Source organism: Lissotriton helveticus, chromosome 5_2 (assembly GCF_964261635.1).
Source record: "Lissotriton helveticus chromosome 5_2, aLisHel1.1, whole genome shotgun sequence".
NCBI lineage: Eukaryota > Metazoa > Chordata > Amphibia > Caudata > Salamandridae > Lissotriton > Lissotriton helveticus.
Window position 1 is genome coordinate 252,165 of NC_136066.1, and position 15,103 is coordinate 267,267.

The following is a 15,103-nucleotide window of genomic DNA, read 5'->3' on the forward strand; positions in this document are numbered from 1 at the left end:
TTACCACACTAAATGGAGCTTTCTTAGTGACTGTATTTTACACCATAGACAAGAGAAACCAAGGGGCAGATTTACAATAACTGGCGCATTCCTGCATATCAGCAGGTATGCGCCACTTATTGTGCGCCATGGCTCCGCCACCATGGATGTACCGCATTTACAATGCGGCGCACCATGAGGCAAAAACGGCACAGATGCGTGACGCATCTGTGCCGTAAAGACGGCGCATTGCTGGAGTTGTGTCACAAGCGCAACGCAGCTCCAGCAATGAGCTGGGGCCCTATCTTTGCAATGCTGTGTCAATCCTTACGCCTGCTTCAAGCAGGCGCAGGGTTTTAACGCAGCATGGGCCCCAAAGTGACTGAGTGAAATCTTGTAGATTTCACTCAGCCACTTTTAGGAGGTGTTCCTGCGCCGGAATGCCTACTCATGGCGCAGGGCTTAACAACGTGACGCATCTATTAGATGCGTCACGTTGTAAATACCCCGCAGCATGGCGCATATGTTGGTGGGACGGGTGACAGGAGTTACGGCTCCACTGGAAGTATTCTGCAAGGATTTGTTTTTTTCATATGGAGAGTTTTGGTGCCGAAATCACCCAGAGGAAATGAGAAATTACTTTCGAAACTGGACCGAAATGATTGATTTCTTTGGTAATTCCTGAGGGGACACTCAGCATACACTGGTAATAGCCTGGATTTTCTATACTCTTGAAGTAACCAATAAACACGGTATAGATAACCTCAGAGTGGGTAAAAATCTGGGCGATTTTATGGGCCACTCATAATAATGACATTAGTGCTTTTCATAATTTAATTTATTGTGTTCATTTCATGAGAGTAGATCAGAGCAGGTGTCCCAGACCATAGCAACGGATAATTCCTGAAGATGGCTAGGGTTTGCTCAACAATACCATTCACACCAAGCTTTGTTTTTTACAGTTGATTCATTCCAGCAGCCAGTGGGATTGTTTTAATGCTGGGGCGATGGGCTTCTGATTCCTGTAAAGTGCGCTTCTTGCGTCTGAATCCTTTAGAGATTTTGGAAATATTTCTGTAAATAAACTATGTTGTTGTGATCCAAGCAGGGCAGGGATTGTGCTGTTGTCAATTCCATCTTGCGTCTCAGTTCAATTTCATCTCTCGATCTTGGGTAGGACCGCGGAAGGGCTCACCGCTGGACTGTGAGGTCTGTCTCCAGACAGCGCCCCCTGGAGGCTGCATGGGTGCAGTCGGCCTGGGTCAGGAAGCGTCTGTGCAGATCGGTGAGCACCCGCAGTTTGTGAAGTTGTGAAGGGATAGGTTGGAGTCATGGTGCAGTTGGGGCGCCTCTCCAGCTCCGCAGGATTCCCTCAGCTGCGTCTAATGTTTCATCCTTCTGAAGAAACAACATCAAGAGGGTTTTTTACTAATTATACAAATATATATATATATATAAATCATTTGCATATTGACCTCATCAAAGACCTTTTGGCTTCCTCCAAATTTAGGGGTACTATTGCACACTGTGAGCACAAAAGGAGGTATTCAGGGCAGTGATTAGAACAGAATTATAGCCAAGGAAATAGTTTATTTCACTGTATATCATTTATTGTTGTTTTATTGCTTCTATGTAGTAAATTAGTCTTTGCAAATACTAATCCCCGGACAGTTCTATACAAAATTTAGGGGCATATTACCAACGATTAGCGATATTTAACGCTAACGAGGCTTAGCAACGAATTTTTTAACGCTAAGCTTCGCCGGAAATTTTCGCAGAGATAACTTGCTATTAGCAAGGTTTATCTCAGAAGTGATAAAAATCCTCACGCTAACTGCCAAATGAGAGATTATCACTGGAAAACCAACGATAATCTCTCGAAGTTTGGTGTTAGCGTGATGATAGGGGCTCACAAACTTAGCCATGATATTCACCTTCCATTGGATATCATGGCTAAGTCAGGAAAATAGCAGGTGTAAAAAAAGCAGTGCTAACCGCGGTTAGCACTGCTTTTTTTATCACTAACCGGGTTAGCGAAATCCTTGATAATAGGAGAAATGTCGCTTAGCAACATTTCTCCTATTATTTTTCTCTGGAACGCCCCCTTTGCATCTCATTAGAGATGCAAGGGGAAGCGTAGAGAAAAAGGGTGCTAACATGCGAATTTGCGTGTTAGCACCCTGTTGCTAATAGGGAGATAATTTTATCTCTGCTTTCTTGGCTTTTAAAGCCAAAAAAGCGGAGATAAATCCCTTGATAATATGCCCCTTAAACACCTAATTTTCCCCTGAAGTATGTAGTTGAGTGTTCAGCAGGGGCCCTGGTGCTGCTATGGGTAACTAGAGCCTGCTCGACTGACAGCCTTCAAGTTGGCGCCAAAGTTGTCTGGTGTTGCCATGCACCATCCCCTCCCAGCACCCCAACACCAGGGTCACAGGTGTATCTAATGCCAGTAACGAGCAGCTGTTTTAGGCACAGAGGATGACTGTACTACAGTAGGTGCAGAGATCAGGCGCCCACAAACAGGCTCCCATTCTCATTGGCCGAGTACCTTGGGCAGGTGAGTGGAAATAGTTGCACGACGACCAGCGACCACCATATCCAAGGGGACATATTCATTTACCATTTGAGTCTGTGATGAACCCAAAAACCATTTACTTTGTGCACCGGGTGCCACCAGTGCTTCTATACATGGATGAGTTTAAGAGTGGCACCCTTGAAATTAGAGAACAGGAAAAGTTGGATGATTTTAGACTGTGAGGCAGGTAAAAAAGAACCCCCCTCAAACACTCGATCAAGCCGGCCATTCTTTCTGGCCCACCTTCCTGCTGTCCATTAGGCATCATCCAGGCGGCACTCCTGAAGACATGACCCTAGATTTACGCAAACTCGGAAGCCTCCCCTGTTTCCACCAGCAATCACTCAAGGGGAAAGTCTGATTTACACCCAGGGTCCCAGTGTTTTTGAAGAACCTGCTATCCTTGTGGCCATAGTTATATATAGCTTACACAGTAAAGGCCTGCATAGCTACTCAATAATTATAATTGGTTTAAGCAGCTGTATTCATCCCCTGCTCGACTCCTCATCGCAATCGACATTTGTGCAAGACCGTTGACTGGTTGAGACCACCTTCCACCTCCACCCCTTCTTTCAGCATCCACTCTCCTTTGAGGATGGATCAGCTCATCAGCGGCCTCTTAATCACTGCTGGAATGAGAAGTCTGGAGATTGAAGTCAAGTTCAAATCAAGATGTAAATATGAAAGTGAGAATGTCGATATCTAGGGGTGAACAGATTGTACTCATGGCCAGGCGTGTAGGAGAGTAGGGTCTGTCTCCTATGGTCACCCCCACTTTTAGCTTTTGCTTTACTGGTTTTCGACTTAGATGTAGCTGTGGGCCTTCTAATCAGACCCGCAGCCCAGAAGCACTCTCTCTAAATTCTCACCATGTACTCTAGGTGCATCCACAATTGGGAATTGGCTCGCCTTATCAGCCCCTGAATAGTGTACCATAGGTACTCAGGGCATAGGTGCACCCAAGGTCTACTAGGGGCTGCAGCATCTAATATGCCACCCCTGGCTGGCCCTCCAAATTGACACAACTGGCTGATCACTCATCTGGGGCAAGGTCATGTAATCACCCCTTGCTTAGGTATAGTATTCTTATATCTACCCTTATATATAGACACACAGTAACCTATAAGTCACTCCTATGGCAGGCCTTAACAATCCTGGAGGCAGAGTGCTTGGTTATGTGTGAGATGGTGCTTTAGCATGAGCTGAGCCTGTCTGCAGCTTTCGGAACCATGTCCTTATATCTGTTCTATGATATCGCCATACCATATACTCTTAAGTGCATTATAATCCTCGCGGTTAATGCTAACTTTGGTTTGGCTTTATCCAAACATGTCGTGTAAGGTGTCATATGCTTTGGAATACAACCCCCTTGCCAGTTCTGGCGACGGGGGTAGCATTCCACCCTTCTAGAGAAAGAAGACATGTTGTTGCTGACTATCCCGGTTAAAGTTAACCAGAGCCCCAGCGTCACTAAATGGACGCTGCTGCCACCGACACAAGTCTGACCTCCTGCTGCTGGGAGTCCTTCCAGTCACGGAGGTTTGGACAATAGGTTTCCTGCCTGGAGAGGTGCGAGCACCACCCCAGACAGGATTTTGTGTATTGGGACAGGGAGGGCTGAATAGAATGAGACACTGCCTGGAGCACCCTAGGTGCTCCATGCATACCCCGGTTCAAACCGGTTGCTGGGGCACTCCAGCCCCAGCTCTGGTGTGAAAATGGACAAAGGAAAGGGGGTGTAACCACCCCCCTTCCTGGTCCCACCCACAGGAGGAACCTAGAAAGTAATCCAGCCCCTTTTAGTTGTATAAAGGTAGGAGCTGAGTCCTGAGACTTTAGATTAATCCTGAATTGAAACTTGACACAAAACTCTGAATTAAGGGAAGGTTTAGGGACTGGCAAGTTGGTGTACTTGCGCAGCTAGCATGACAGTACCAGACCGCACGCAGGTTCTGCAATGGCAGACCTTGGACACATTTTACCAGGCCGCTTCTGTGGGTGGCACAACCAGCGTTGCAAACCCATCAGCAGCATTTGTATTTACAAGCCCTGGCACTCCTGGTGCACTTTACTGGGGTCTGACAGTAAACCAAATAAGCCAATTATGGAAACCAATCAATGTATACACTTTTCATAGGGAGCACTTGCACTGTGGCACTGATTGGCAGTGGCACAGTGCCCTGAGCAGCTAACACCAGCAAAACACATGAGGCACATCAGCAAAAAAGTGGAAGGGAGACTCACGCCAAGGTGCCAGGGCTAACACACTTCCTTCGGCCGCCTGCAGCACTTCATTTGCAGGTCTCCATTGAAAGCATCGACGAAACCCGACACGAAAATGCACCTATGGACCCGGCTTCCCTGGGTGAGGTAACTCGAGTACTCCGGTGCTCCCGTGGGTATTGACTATCCAAGTGTCCTAGTTTAAAGGGGTTTCACCGTAGTCCACCCGTAAGTGTCCCTAATCAGTAATTTTGTGACTTCTTCGTTCTCCATTGTAAGTCAATGGTAGCTTGCGTCTGTGTTCCCACACTGCACGCGTCTCCCGTGGGTCTCCTACTTCCTAACCTTTGGTTCTGTAGTGTAGCCCCAGCGATTCCCTAGGCCCTAGGCCTATTCACTATTCCTGAAGTGGCTCTTATACCACTAACTTAGTATATGGTTTGTGAGGCCCCTAGGGCAGAATTGTATTTGTGCAACTAATACTATGCTTAATGAGTAACTTGTAACGTATTTCAAACTCTGACCTCATAAACAGTGCAGAGGGATTGTGTTAGTAATAAATACATATATATTTGCTATATACCTTGTGTGGTGTCCTTTCATTTGGTATTCAAGGGATTATATATGGTAAAATGGCTGGCTTCACATGCTCTCTGAAGTTTTAGCCTAAGACTGCTTGTCCATGCTACCCCTAGGATAGCTGGTCTATAAGGTTGACTTTACAACCATCACCATAAGGGTTGTTTAGACTGGTTCAAGATGCCCACTAGAATAGTAGACAACATATGCCAGGCCAACATCTCACAACCACCATTGACCCCTCTCCTCCCACATGTATGCAGTTACATCTCCAACAACAAAGCTGACTTTCCACCACATACCAACTCACCTACCCCATATGCTGAGGCCCACAATGTACATAACTCGCTTTCCGACACACCCACACACCTACCCCGTCCACCTGCACGTATGCAAATGGCCATAATGTACATAGCTCACTTTTGCCACATACCCACTCACCTACCCCACTCCACCTGCATGAATGCAGATGGGCCCAGGATCCCAGATCACAGATCACATTACTCACCTTCACAAAACAGAACCTGATGAAGTTGCCAAACAGTTCCTTGTGATCTTCTCCACAGAAGACAGATAGAGGGATTGTAGCCAGACCCTGGGGAGAAGAGACAACATGACACCGGTTTCTGAAGAGACTTCTTTCACTGGGTGCTCTAAGCTCTGATGTAGCTATGCATTATTGTACCCATTGGGCTGTAACTCTCCACCTACGTTATATCCTCAACCCCTCCGCCCTTTCAGCACAATTGGGCCCCCTACAGTATCCTCTCTTCTCCGTTTTAGGTCTTGCCTAGTAGAGACATGCTTTACCTACTCTGGGGGCTTCAAGCACGCCCAATGTTTTTCATTTGCCGTTCGGAAAGCCTTGCTTTTAAGTGGTGATTTGGTTACATTTGTCCCGCCTTTTGTTGCTTTCTCCCCTCCTATGGATACTGGTCCGATTACATGTATGTTAACTTTTCTGTGCATTTAATTTATTTTTGGTGCACTATTTTTTTCTTTGCATCGTCTCGCGCTCAGCTGATGGCTTAAGTTTACAAACACACAAGCCATTTTTTCATTTCCTGCTCGTCTCATGCTCTTATCTCAACACATTTTTGGAGCAGTTAGAGACCGAGATTAAATGTGAAATGCATTCTGAGGGTGCCTGTTCCGTGAACCGAACCCCTCCCGCTTGTTTAGCCACTTGGGGGTGGTTTTGCATTGCCAGTGTTTCCTGCTCGTTTGGTGGCAATCGCTGCACCCAGCTGCTTGTGTCTTTGGTGAGTGCTTAGCTTTGGCGTACAGTGCTGCTCCCAGTTCACTTACTCTGGTGACCGCCCTGTTCCCACCAGAAGCGGCCGCTCCTCACGCTGCTCCCCTGCTCTACCTGGTATCGTAGCGCTATACCGCCTAACTGCTGCCTGCCACCTCGCCTTTCTACCACTATTGCTATTGCCAGATCGTGCACATTATTATAACGTAGCGCTAGATTGCCTGACTGTTTAACTTATCGCTAAGCATAATTATTTCGTAGCGCGAGACTGCCAAAGTGCGCTGTAACTTTCTTTTCAATTGTACTGTGCTGCCTGAAGATATCACCCTTGCCTGATTGTGCCAGTGCCACTGCCGTTCGCATCGCGCTTTATGTGACTGTGCCCCAATCCTGTCTCGATCTTGGCTTGCTGCCATTTTGTTTTTTGTTCTTGTTGTTGTTGTGACTCCCTGGCCGGATATCCATCCCACTCCCGCCTCCCAGCTGCTCCTCCCTTGCCCCTCCCCTCCCACTATCCACATATGTCAGACGCTTTAACGCGCAGCGATCACGCGCAGCGGTCGCGCCCCATGCGCGCCGAAGGTGCGCCAAAGGTAAGCCCGTCTACGCCCGTCCGCGCCTGGACCGCGCCCAGCGCCAGACCCCCTGCTCCCCGTATTTCCCATTTCTCCCGCTTAACGTACGACGCCGCTTCCCTCTCAGCACTTAACCCTGGCCAATTCCCTAACTGCTACGATGCCGCCCTAGGTCACACCCATGGACCCTTCACCTGCCACTCCTGCAAGTTCGACTGCATCAGGACCCACACCAAATCAACTAATCTCAAACAGAGCTCCGACAACAACCACCTAAAGTGCATCCTGCTCAACACCCGCTCGGTCCACAGACACTCCATAGAACTTTGGAACCTACTCGATACCACATCGCCGGACATCGCCTTCCTTACAGAAACCTGGATGAACGCCTCATCAGCGCCCGACATCGCCATAGCCATCCCGGACTGCTACAAGATCATCCAAAAGGACCGCATCAACTAAACGGGAGGAGGCATAGCCATCGTCCATAAGAACACCATCCGCATCACGACCAGTTCCGACGATAACCTCGCTACCGCCGAACACCTTCACTTTCAGATCCACACCGACCCCAAGACCACACTTAGAGGCACCCTCATCTACAGACCTCCAGGACCACGCACACAATTCAGCGAAGACATCACCACCTTCATCAGCCCACATGCCCTCTCCTCCGAGAACTACATCCTACTGGGAGACCTCAACTTCCACCTGGAAAAGAATAACGACAACAACACCACCACCCTTCTGGACAACCTGGCCAATCTCGGACTCAAACAACTTGTTGACACCCCCACCCACCTTGCCGGACACACGCTCGACCCTATCTTCACCTCCAGCAAGCACATCTCCTTCGATCACATCACAGCTCTCCATTGGACGGACCATAGCTGCGTTCACTTCAACTACAAAAAGACCATGACCCACAACCCCCAACAACCTATTCCCCGAAGAAATTGGAACAAAATCACCACCGACCAGCTCTTCACATCGCTTCACCTAAACCCTCCTGCCAAATCATCGAACCCAAACCAAGCAGCCACCAACCTCACACAATGGGTCACCCTCAGCGCCGACGCACTAGCACCCTTGAAAAGTCACCAAATCAAGCAAGGCAAAAAAAAGCCCCCTGGTTCAACGATGACCTTAAGAAATCCAAGAAACTCTGCCGCACCCTCGAGAAAGCATGGAGAAAAAACCCAACCACTGACAACCTGGCCACCTTCAAGAACGCCACCCGCAAACACCACCAACTTATCCGATCCACCAAGAAATCAGCACTCAAAGATCGACTTGACAACAACACCCAAATCAGCAAGGAACTATTCAACATCATAAAAGAATTTACCAACCCCTCCGCCGGCACCAACGACATCACTCCCTCCCAAGACCTCTGCGACTCTTTATCCTCATTCTTCCACAACAAAATCGCCGACATACACAACAGCTTTGAAAACCAGTCCGAAGACCAGTCAACACCACCCACACCCGAACCAAAACAGCACTCTAACAACCTTTGCGCCTGGAACCCAATCACTACTGAAGACACCATCCGCCTGATGAACTCCATCCACTCAGGTGCGCCAACCGACCCATGCCCCCACCACATCTTCAACAAAGCAAACTCCATCATCGCCCCCCACCTCCGCGATGTCATTAACTGTTCCTTCAACTCCGCCACCTTCCCGGAAATCTGGAAACATGCCGAACTCAGCGCCCTACTAAAGAAACCCACAGCAGACCCCTCTGAACTTAAGAACTACCGCCCCATCTCGCTCCTCCCATTCCCTGCCAAAGTCATCGAGAAAGCCGTCAACAATCAGCTCGCCGCCTTCCTTGAAACCAACAAATCCCTCGACCCCTCACAGTCTGGCTTCCGAGCCAAACACAGCACCAAAACCGCCCTCATCGCAACTACAGACGACATCCGTACGCTCCTGGACAACGGAGAAACAGCTGCCCTCATCCTACTTGACCTCTCCGCCGCCTTCGACACAGTCTGCCACAACACCCTTATACAACGCCTCAGCAACGTTGGAATACAAGGAAAAGCTTTGGACTGGATCATCTCGTTCCTCGCCGGGAGAACCCAGAGAGTCCGCCTCCCCCCATTCAAATCAGAGGCCACCGAAGTCATCTGCGGCGTACCCCAAGGATCATCACTCAGTCCCACCCTCTTCAATGTTTACATGAGTCCCCTCGCATCCATCGCGCAACAACACAACCTCAACATCATCTCCTACACCCAGCTGATCCTCTCCCTCACCAAAGACCCAAACACCGCCAAAACCAACCTACACGAAGGAATGAAAGAAGTAGCTGAATGGATGAAGAACAGCCGTCTAAAATTAAAATCGGACAAAACGGAAGTCCTCATCTTAGGATCATCCCCCTCTGCCTGGGACGACTCATGGTGGCCACCGGCCTTGGGTACAGCACCCATACCCACAGACCACGCACGTAACCTGGGCTTCATCCTGGACTCCTCCCTCTCGATGACCAGACAAGTCAACGCCGTCTCATCATCATGCTTCAACATCCTACGCATGCTCAAAAAAATCTTCTGTTGGATCCCCACCGAAACAAGAAAGACTGTCACCCAAGCACTGGTCACAAGCCGACTGGACTATGGAAACACCCTCTACGCCGGAACGACAGCCAAACTACAGAAAAAACTCCAACGCATCCAAAACGCCTCAGCCAGACTCATACTGGACATCCCCCGTCAAGCTCACATTACCGACCACCTGAAAGACCTCCACTGGCTCCCCATCAACAAAAGAATAACATTCCGTCTCCTCACCCACGCACACAAGGCCCTCTACGACCTAGGACCCGAATGCCTCAACACACGACTGTCCTTCTACACCCCCACCCGCCAACTACGATCGTCCAATCAAGCCCTCGCCGCAATTCCGCGCATCCATAGATCCACCATGGGAGGAAGATCCTTCTCCTACTCAGCGGCCAAAACCTGGAACTCTCTCCCCACCCACCTCCGCCTTACACAGAACCACCTCTCCTTCAGAAAGCAGCTAAAAACCTGGCTATTCGATAAGTAATGCACCCTCCTTCCCTCAAGCGCCTTGAGACCCTCTGGGTGAGTAGTGCGCTATACAAATGTCTGAACTTGAACTTGAACTTGAACTCTCCCCAGGTCATCCCCCCTCCACCTCCCTCCCCTCACTGCTTGTTATTTTCAGTTTTGCCATTGTTCTGTAATCGCACCACCACCCACCGGAAATTATGTGTACTTCTAATTATATTTGAAAATGCATTTTCCCCCAATGCAGTATACAAAGTTGTACCGGTTCTTTTATTTAATTAGTTTTATAAAGCGCCTGGTGTTAATTTGTAGCATGTTTTGTTAAAGCTTCTGCTTGCCGGGCCCACCTTAGCTGCCACGGACCCCTCACTTCACTTCACATTATGTATTTAATTTGTTACTGCTTCCTGGCGTGGTGGATTCAAAGTAGGAGAGGGGTGGCGTGTTATTTCTTTTGTATCAGCATTATGCTGTTTCCTGTGCCTTGTTTCCTGTAGACTAAACTGCTAATTCCAATTAGGATTTAATCTAAAGGCATTCATTTTTATTACACATATAGATTGTTCTATGTTGCAAATTAATGTTTAAAATATTTATAATTGTCATGTCTTGCTTTTTCGTGCTCTTCCTTGCATACACATGCCAATCAAGCGCTCGACACTTGTGTCATCAGTGTTGAATTACATGTTGCTGTATCACGCGTATGTGACACCATTTGGCCACAGACACAAGTGCCTCATGTTTGTATATTTGCATCTGTGAATGTATAGATAATATTCCTCCTATACTACATACAGCAAATACGCCTTTTTATATATTTCGCAAAATTCTGTCTTGGTTACTTTCCCAGGTGCATCCGTGTATCTTTTTAAAAAATGGCTGCCTGGTCCTTTCTTTAAATGTCTTTCAGACACTTAAATTTTTGAAGTTATTGGTGACTATCCCCCAGATTCATCATTGTCCCGTTTTGCGAGTCCTTAATAGCGATTATTAAGGAATCGCTATTAAAGACTCGCAAAACGGGATTCATGTAGAAATCGCAATTTTATTTGCGATTCCTACATCTTCCTTATTTGCGATTAGCTAATCGCAAATAAGGATGCGATTTCAAGGGTGCAGGGGTGTCCAAAGGACACCCTGTAGCACCCCTGAAATGTAAATGTAGACTGATGTTGCGCACACACACGTCCAAAGGACATGTGTGTGTGTGTAACATACAACTAAGAAAAATGCACTAAAGTGCATTTTTCTAAGTTTTCGCTATTTACCACGAAGTCAGACTTCGCGGTAAATAGCGGCCAAAAATAGCGATTTCGCAATTTTTAAAAGGTTCATGAATAGCATTTAAGGAATCTCAAATTGAGATTCCTTAAATGCGATCGCAATTTGATAAATAGCAATTATTTGCGATTTTTCAAATTGCGAGTTCATGAACCATTGATGAATCTCAATTGCCATTTTTGCGGGCGCAAACTGCCGAATTTTGCGATTCGTACCGTTTGCGCTCGCAAAAATGCTTGATGAATCTACCTGTAAGGCTTGATCACTAACAGCCTGCTTCATCAAGCCGAATTGCGCTCGCAAAGGGCCAGAATCTGAGAATCTGGCCCTTTGCGAGCGCAATTTTTGCATTTGGGATTCATCATCACAAATGCAAAAATCGGTAATTGCTAATTCGCTAAATTGCGAGGAATTACATTTAAGGAATCTCTATTTGAGATTCCTTAAATGCAATTCATCAACCATTTTTAAATTGCGAAAATGCAATTTTGGGCCGCTATTTACCGAGAGGTCAGACCTCTCGGTAAATAGCAAAAACTTAGAAAAATGCTTTTAAAAGCATTTTTCTAAGTTGCATGTTGCACAGACACATGTCCTTTGGACATGTGTGTGCGCAACACCTGTTTCAATTTGCATTTAAGGGGTGCTACAGGGTGTCCTTTGGACACCCCTGGCACCCTTTAAATCGCTATCTTATTTGCGATTAGCTAATTGCTAATCGCAAATAAGGAATACTCCCCATTCATTCCTATGGGCCTTTTGGCCCATAGGAATGAATGGGGAGTTTTTCCTTATTTGTGATTAGCAATTTGCTACTCGCAAATAAGGAATGTGTAGGAATCGCTATTTATTTAGCAATTCCTACATGAATACCGTTTTGCGAGTCCTTAATAGCGATTCGCTATGAATCGCTATTAGGGGCTCGCAAAACGGCCCGTTGATGAATCAGGCTGTATATCCTGATGTTTCTTCTTCAGGGATGCAGAGGGTGCAGAATATGGGCGCCATGTCTATGATGGCTACTGATTGCGGTAGAGATTCCCTGTGGTGGAACTGGAGGATAAGGTGACAGCAGAGGTGGTGGTGCCCCAAGGGTAGATATGGGCCCCCATCTAGATGTTTCAAATACAGAGGGATTGTTTCAGGTGGGCATTTTTATTATGACTGCTTTCCACCTAGCTGTCTATGACAGCCGAGTGGAGAGCTGCAAAGTGCGCATGTCAGTCTGCCTGTCGCAAGACGGCTGGCCAAAAGGACATGTGCACTTTGGAGAAACTGCCCATCGCTCCAATCCTCCATGCTGCCAAACGACAGCTGAGAACACACCCATTTCTTGGCTTGGGGCATTGGATCCGGCACGCAAATTGGAAAAATAAAATGGCAAGGAAATCATTTATTTGTCATTTTAATTTTTCCAAGGCGGTTCGTAGAGGGTGGGGCGACGAACTCCCGTCCTTGTGGAGAAACCGCCTCTGGTTGTAGGTGCTGGTACAAATCAAAGCTTCAGCGTCCTCTTTCGAATTCTCTTCGGATATCGCAAGCACGTTTTTTTACTTTTGCAATAATCTTGCCAAGGTGCTGCTTTTCCACAAGTTTGGTCATGATAGTTTCTGCTTCTGTTTTTGAAGTCCTCAACCCGCGTGGAGTTTCTCCGGGTGCGGAGGAACTGTCCCTCCGGTAGATTTTCTCTCAGCGACGGGAGGTGGGCGCTGTTGAAGGGAAGAGACTATTAGGAACTCTGGGATTGGTGTATGAAGTAGTGGAGACCTTCCCATTGTTACCCTTGATGGTGACATCAAGAAACGATCCAGAAGAGGGACAAGAACGGCTCCCAGTGTGACCCCCCTATCTCACTGATTGATGCAAAAGTCAAGGTTCTGGGGGAGACGCTCCTAAAAAGGTCGAGGTGTGGGCCGATGCTAATGATATATTCTCAGAGGTTCAATATGGCTTTAGGCCCGGCAGGTCAACATCCGACCAATGTTTACATTTTACTTAATTATCAACAAGTGTAGGGTCGCCCGGTCGGAATCTCTCCCTTTCACATTTATGGACCTAACGTCCACCTTCAATAGGGTTACTCGTGTAAAGCCGTGGGCTCTGCTTGTTGAGATGGGGGGTGGACCCGAATAGTGTGGCCTTTTTATCAGATCTGCATTCTGGCACCTCAGCATCAGTGTCAAGGGGGGACTGCGCCCGGCCTTTAGCCACTAGTAAGGGGTGTTCACAAGGGTGAATTCTTGCACCTTTTCTGTCCACCCTCTACATTAATGATCTCGAGCAAGCCCTTCCCTGCGCCCAGGATGACAGTCCGAGGGTGGGAACGAGATCGCTCCCGGTATTATCATGTGCCGACGACGCGGTACTCATGGCCTGCACTGCTGTGGGCTGCAGCTATTATTGGACGAGCTGGTTCCCTTTATGGAAAGTTTCGATCTGGCAGTAAAGTTCACAGGATCATATATTATGCTAGTAGACTGTTACAATAAAGAAAGATCCGTAGTCCATAGGTATAGTTAAGGATTATTACTTTATTCTTCAGTTCAGATCCATAGTATAAAGATGTGTTGTAAAGACCCCACCAGGAGCAGTTAACCACTGCTCAGCCCTTCATACCAACTGACTCCTTCTTACAATTCAACCCTCTCAACATTCCGATGACAACATGTGGGCCAAGCAGTAGAGCAGGGGCAAGCATAGGGAGGATGCATAACACAAGCTACATTACAACATAGACCCTTGGTCCACTAGCTCCAATATGTTCAAGGTAGCCAATCACACCCTGGCAAAAGTCTAGGCCTTCCGCTATTCAGGGGCGTTATTTGATGCAAACAAAAACTGGATCCCCTGACTGACGGGAGGAGGTTTGAGCTTGTTAAGGCCACGGGGGCAGTGGCCAGCTTTGCATGCAGGTTGGGCTCCCGGTCGCCACATATTTTACTCAAGATCTATCAGGCAAAATGTGTCTCACAGGTCCTGTATGGCAGTGAGGTGTGGGGGTTTGTGAAGACTGACAAAATTCAGACCGCTGAAAACCAATGTTTAAGACGGCTGCTACAAGCCCCTTAAACCACTCCAGCCTCCTCTGTCCATGAGGAGCTGGGTACAATATATTTAGCTGATATTGTGGCCCTTAGACCTTTGATGTGCTGGATAAAGATTTGGAACAGGGAGGGACTTAAAATGAGCAAACAGGTTCTTTTAGACTGTCTGTCCCTTGACCAAGCAAATAAAATTGTGAAGTCAGCCTTTGCTAACCTAGGCTGAGCGGATCTATTTTTTAATGCCCACTCACTGTCTCTTTCAGAATTGAGTCAGGTGACGGACTTGTTTTTAGAGTGTGCATTATTAACCAGAAGACAAGCAGAGGTGATGAAATCCAAAGTGTGGTGACACATGCTTTTAAAAACAGTTCAGGGCCTGTAGCCTCCCTCTCCCAGGTGTATAATGTGAGGCAGATTTGTTTCAGCTAGGTTCAGGTTTGCTATCAACCAGCGACTGGTTTCACTCTGGCACCATGTTACCTTGCGGCTGCGACAATAGGTCTCCACTGGATACTTTACACATTTTTATGTCCTGTAAATATT

The 15,103-nt window shown here is 47.4% G+C and overlaps 1 protein-coding gene across 1 annotated transcript in view; it reads right to left on the reverse strand.

The window, feature by feature from the left end:
• Positions 1-802: 802 nt before the first annotated feature.
• Positions 803-15,103, reverse strand: part of LOC144761129 (kynurenine--oxoglutarate transaminase 1-like) — a 263,160-nt gene continuing 248,859 nt past the window's right edge. Inside the window, exons 11-12 of the mRNA XM_078646588.1 lie at positions 5,868-5,954; positions 803-1,377 (exon numbers count right to left, since the gene is read on the reverse strand). Coding sequence (XP_078502714.1) covers positions 1,309-1,377; positions 5,868-5,954 — 156 coding nt within the window. The 3' untranslated portion in view covers positions 803-1,308. The remainder of the gene's footprint in view (positions 1,378-5,867; positions 5,955-15,103) is intronic.